General features: G+C 34.3%; 1 protein-coding gene across 1 annotated transcript; it reads right to left on the bottom strand.

Annotated features, from left to right (window-relative positions):
- Window positions 1-393: 393 nt before the first annotated feature.
- LOC141716982 (annexin D8-like) lies at window positions 394-2,183 on the bottom strand. Its single transcript, XM_074519115.1, has 4 exons — window positions 1,626-2,183; window positions 1,231-1,449; window positions 1,035-1,124; window positions 394-715 (listed from the first exon to the last, which is right to left on the bottom strand). Exons 1-4 carry the CDS (start codon window positions 2,052-2,054, stop codon window positions 494-496), a joined length of 960 nt encoding a protein of 319 aa, XP_074375216.1. The 5' UTR covers window positions 2,055-2,183; the 3' UTR covers window positions 394-493.
- Between the last annotated feature and the right edge of the window lie 3,488 nt (window positions 2,184-5,671).

Genomic DNA, 5,671 nt, shown 5'->3' with positions numbered 1-5,671 from the left:
GATGCTCAGCATAACCTGTTAGCTAAATTTTTAGAAATGATCCTTCAAATTTGTTGATTGGGAACCCATTATCTATATGCCCAAATTAAAAATGTTAAAGTAATATTCTATTTATAGATCTAATGATGTAAAATCATCCACATGATCTTGAAATTTAAAAACTAATACTTTATTATTATTCTTAAAGAATAGCTAATCATTATAAATAATAGCATCGGAGCAAAATATATTTTTTATCATTTAAATTTTAGCTAATTATTATTTTATATTATTTTCGCTAACCAAAATAGCTAACAGCTTGGACATGCTACAAGAATGCAAGTTTTTCATGTACCTTTTGAAAATGCAATTTGAAATAAATAATAAAACAAAATAGAACAGTGGCAACCTGCCTAAATGTCATATATTATATTGTTATGCTTTGCTTCACTAGCTGCTTAAGGTTGTGAATTACATAGAGCAACAACTCTGCATTACAAGATTTTAAGATTTGTCATTTGCAACAAGTAGTGTCTGTCTTGTTGGCTAGTGCAATTAGAAACTCTTTATAATCTTCTGGTAGAGTGGTCTCTGTTATGGCATCCTTCAGTTTCATCCCATATTTCTTTTCGAAAATAACCAGAATGTGATCCATGTCAATCTCAGCCCTGGTAACCATAACTCTAGCCAATGCCCCTCTATCCATACTTGTGCCTTGTGTGCTTGCATACAATGCCTGAAACCAATAAGGATAAAAAGTAAAAAGATTTCCAAGATTTTAACAAATGTACTTTATGTCTGCAAAAACACATTAAAGACATAACAGAAAACAGGTATCAATTGGACAGGAAGAATTAATTATACTTTGTTATGCTCTAAAGGTACAGTTGTTCACTCAAAATGTCTGAAACAACATTTTGCAACACTTTCTAACACAATCACTAACCCAAGCTTTGATACTGGCCACACTTTTATACTAAGATGTCATAAGGCAATTCTTTCTTGTAATTAAGAAAATTAAAGAACTCTGCAAGAGGAAGGCATAGTATTATTACCTTGGCATAGTATTTAGGTGGATTACATATATGGCTTACTACTTCTTTGAATGCATCCTCAAATCCTCCATGGTTTTCACTCTTGAGTGACTGCGAGCTTCGATGATTATTGATAACTAGGATAAATTTAATGTAATAATAACTATCTGAGATACATGCTAGAAATATAGCAAAAAAAGAGACATGCTAGAACTACCTTTGTATAGTCATGCCCATAGATTTTCTTATAGCTAGAAAATGTAAGGTTGAATTGAGCAATACTTCTTTTGCTAAGTATCTCTAGTACAACAGCTTCATCCAGAGCTCCTAGTCTTCCCTCCCCTGTTTGGTAGAGTCTTTGAGCATCACACTTTGCAATGTGTTGACTTACTTCAGCATGGTGAGATTTGTGTGATGCAGCCAATGCCATCAATATCTGCCATTGCAACCCAACAAACCAAATATCATAGATTTAAACATACCTACATCAAGATTTTACCTTTACATATCACATTCTGTTCAGCAATATGTTCCACACACACACACACAAAAACTGTTGTGTTATTTTTTAGGGAAAAACACTTGGTGTTTTTTTTTGCAAGAAAGGCTTACCCTTTGGTAGGGATGAGAAGGTTCAATACTGATAATATCATGGTCCAACTGCCTCTTGAACTTTTTCTGGTAAGCTTGTTGAATTAGAAGAATATGACTAGACTTTCTACCAACAAAAACTTCAAGCAAAGCCTTGTAGTTGACCCCACTTTGTTGATCAAGTGCATCTTTAGCAGTGATAGCATCCCTCTCATGTGGAATTAGTACCAACATACACAAACCTGCACAAGTCTCACCTGAAATCCTACTCTCATTTCTTTGGCTTCTTGTTCTGTTTTCAAGACCCTGAACCAAATCCTCACCATACATTTCCTTGTATTTTTCTCTGATTTTTCGACATTCGAGTTGCGTTCGACTAGCTAAATCCACAACAAAATGGGTTGTTTCATGAATCTCTGCACAAAGAGCTTCATAATTTTGAGGTGACATAGTTTACTCAGGCTTTCCTTCTTGTTTACCATAAAATGTCATGAAAATAACAAATCATTAGTGTATTCTTATCAGATATATAGGCAAATGGAATGACTTGGACACCAAGAAAAGGAAGTGTTGTTATATATTGACTCGTTGAATAAAAAAGTTTGGCTTAGTTAGGGTAAAGGGAAATTAAGGCTGAAACTTGTTGGTAAGAACTAATGAAAAAAAGTAGTGATGATGTGGAATACATTGGTAATACTATTATTATAGCAACTACTATTATACAAAAGTTGCTTTATAGTGGAAAATTGATGGTTTCCAAGTAGGCCATGAGTGTGAATTAAGGTCTTTATCAACCAACTTTTGCAAGACATATTTTCAATCCCACAGACATTTGTTTCTTAATTTTGTATGACTTTAATAAAATACTTGTAATAGTGTGACAGACTGGCTAATTTAGTGGAAAGGAGAGAAATTGCCATTTTTTGTAAGTTTGCTTTATAGCATCTAAACGAGATATTATTGGTATTTTAAGAAACAAATACTTTTTGTCCATTAATTCTATAATAAATTAACAGTTCGAGATAATTATAGAAATGAATGATAAATTTGAGTTTCATAGACGTATAAACATTGGGTGCTATGATATTATTATTAATCGAAGCAAATTTTTGTGTCCGTTAACTTTATAATAAACTAATAATTCGAGACGATTATAGAAAGGAATGGAAAATTCGAGTCCCGTAAATGAATAAATGTTGCGTTATTTGACATTATTAAAAAGTCGGATCGGGTGGTTATTGTTTATAATTTTAGAAATATAAGTTACGTGTGTCAAGGTAGAAACAGGAGCACCTCTAGTAGCAATAAGTCTAGCCTGGGGCTGAACAAGTAAAGGCTTTGGCTGTTACTAAGAATGGGGGGGAATTGGTATTAAAAGGCTGTGCTGCAAAATAAAAACAACCTTAAAATAGAGAAAGGTTAGGTGACAGACAAGTAATAGAAATGAGATGGGCTTTGCTTTGCTTTGCTTGCTTTATGGGAACTCTTGAATATTGATCGCAAGGGCTTTCTTTTTGCCTTTGAAAACTCCATGGCCTGCATGTTCTGGTATTTCAGAAAGATCATGTTTTGGAATCTGAAATAAAATCTTAGTTTCAGTAGAATTATATGATTCCTCTGTGATTTTCTGATTGTTACCAGGGAAGAAACAAAAATCAAAGATCTTTTCGGTCAGGAAATATCATTGGTCTCTATTATTACAAAGATGCATGTATACTTTTAATAAAATTTATGTTGAATAGTTTAGACATGCATGCTGAATTTTAGCATTCATAATAAAGAAAAGAATGGTTTGTTGTGTTGTTTTATTTAGCAAATTGAAGTCTTTAAATATATCCAATCAAGTCAACAAAAACTAACAAACCATTCTACTCCTAAGTGCTAATCCAAAACAGAAAATTGGGAATTTAATTACTACTTACAACAGTGAAGTTGGAAGCTTGGCCCTCAAACTTGGTCTTGAGGATCCTTGGAAAATCAGGCTTACTTGTCATAACTTTTACACTCAGCGACCTAACTGAACCTCATAATATCAAGTACGGAGAAGCAGAGCACTTGTTATACATGCTGGTTCACTATAAGGAGGTTGTTGTTGGAATGGTGCCCTATTGGATTTATAAACTTGTAATATACTTTTGGGTTTTTACAAATGAATACTATATGCTTGACGGAGATTAAACAGTTTCAATTGCAAGGGAGGAGGCCTTTTTTTTTTTATTATTTTTAATTTGTTGCTTGTGGTTATCATCTAAACTGATACTACCTTTTTGAAGACATCAGAAATTTTGTATTACTAGGTGCTGAATATTCCTATGGCAGAATTATTAGTATTGGAAAATTCTGAAAGTTGTTTGTCATCATTTCATGCATCTAAGGACAAGGTGTGCCTGTGAATGGAAGCACCCTTTTTTTTTCTCAAGTACTTTGAAGTTCTTGTGATCATTATAATTTGTCATAATTGTCTTCAGGTGCTTATCCCCGACGTTCAACTGCCTAAACAAATCACTCTGTAAGATGTCCTAAATGAAATTAGACAGTTCAGACGTGTGAATAGAACATCTAAACTTGTGTCTGATTAATGTTCATGTATAATTTATGACTCCATAACAGAGCATCTGCATCTGCAATGCAATGTTGTTTCTTAAGTGCTTTTATTTGACTGTATTGGCTCTTATTGCCAAGAAAATTATTTTTATTGGTGGAACTGTCTCATTCCGGAGCTCAACTCAGATTGCTTGAGGTGTTCCATTACAAGATCTACAAGGTATAAAACAACGACAATGTGATTTAGTATTAGTATTATAGACACTTTAGTTAAAAAAAACACCACTAGGAGCTCTTTGAGTCTTTCCACATATTCGTGCTATTTATCTGGCATGTTTATTATTTGAGGGTAATGTCAGAGCTGTAACAAGCATGACATGGACATGGCTTGATACAACACGATATAGGATACGACATTAGCCTGTTGAATCTAAGCTTTAGTTCACCGGGAAGAAAATTTCGTAGAACATATTAACCTTCGGCTAATTGAGCTACAACAGTCATCATATTTTTTTCCAAATTATATGGAATAAGTCTTTCTTAATCTATTTACAGTGATTCTGTGTCAGTATCTCTGAGTATACTTTTTCTTTTTCTCCTTGCCACCAGATCTTTCCTCCAGACGAGAAAATTGACAATATAAACGACCAAAGAACACTGCGAGCTGAGGAGGCAAGTTCCATTCTTAATTTTATTTTTCTTGTTATGAAGTGCCTCATAGTTGAGTTCAGATTGATAAGCATGATCTGTAGAACAATTGAGATAAGATCAATTTGCCTTGTAGAAGAAATCTGTGCTAACAGGCTAAAGTCATATCATGGTAAGCAGTGTGTTCAGGAGTTGTATTTTTTAAATAAATAATAGCTGTGCAACTCTGATTCCTGAAGAAGAAAAGAACCCCAGTCCAATTGATAGCTTGATTAATGCTCATCACTTAACGAAAGAGACTGCAGATAAACAAACAGTGAGGTTAAGATGCGAATCAGCTTGAATTTTGTTATTGATTTGTAGTTTGTAGAGAAGGGATGTTTATGGTTCTTGGGATCAATATCTCGGCTAGGAGCACTCTGAAACTACTAAAGTGCTTTCACAGAAAACCAGGTAATAGTAATCATGTTACTGCTACCTTGTAATTAGTGCTGGCCACTTGGCGGTCCGGGCGGGCCGGGCCGGGTTGTATGCGGGTTGAACTCGTGAAACATGAACACTGAACCGATACATAGGATTCACGAACCGGGCCGGGCCGGGCTCGAATAAAGAAAATAAGACTCGTAATCGGCACTGAGATTCGCGAGTTCACGTGCTCGTGCGAGTCGTGCGGGCCGAATTTGACGGTTCATACGGGTTGAATATTGTTTGAGTAGTATAGAAGCAGAATTTGATTATTTAAATGGTACAGAATGATTAAGTAATTCAAGACTAAAAGCTTATAAATCTTATTATCTTAATTCCTAAAACTGCATATTCGATTAATTCTCAAATTCCATATTCGATTAATTATCATCTCGTTGTCCCCGAAATTT

The sequence above is a fragment of the Apium graveolens genome, chromosome 4 (assembly GCF_009905375.1).
Source record: "Apium graveolens cultivar Ventura chromosome 4, ASM990537v1, whole genome shotgun sequence".
Taxonomy (NCBI): Eukaryota; Viridiplantae; Streptophyta; class Magnoliopsida; order Apiales; family Apiaceae; genus Apium; species Apium graveolens.
Note: the sequence above shows the minus strand (reverse complement) of the source record. Positions and strands in the feature narration are given on the sequence as shown.

What these genes read in the sequence shown, in the direction of transcription:
- LOC141716982 (XM_074519115.1), bottom strand. Translation starts at nt 2,054, where the DNA reads ATGTCACCTCAAAATTATGAAGCTCTTTGTGCAGAGATTCATGAAACA. An exon ending in ATGGGCATGACTATACAAAG is followed by an intron (nt 1,125 to 1,230) that starts GTAGTTCTAGCA and finishes CGAAGCTCGCAG; the next exon opens with TCACTCAAGAGTGAAAACCA. An exon ending in CACCTAAATACTATGCCAAG is followed by an intron (nt 716 to 1,034) that starts GTAATAATACTA and finishes TATTGGTTTCAG; the next exon opens with GCATTGTATGCAAGCACACA.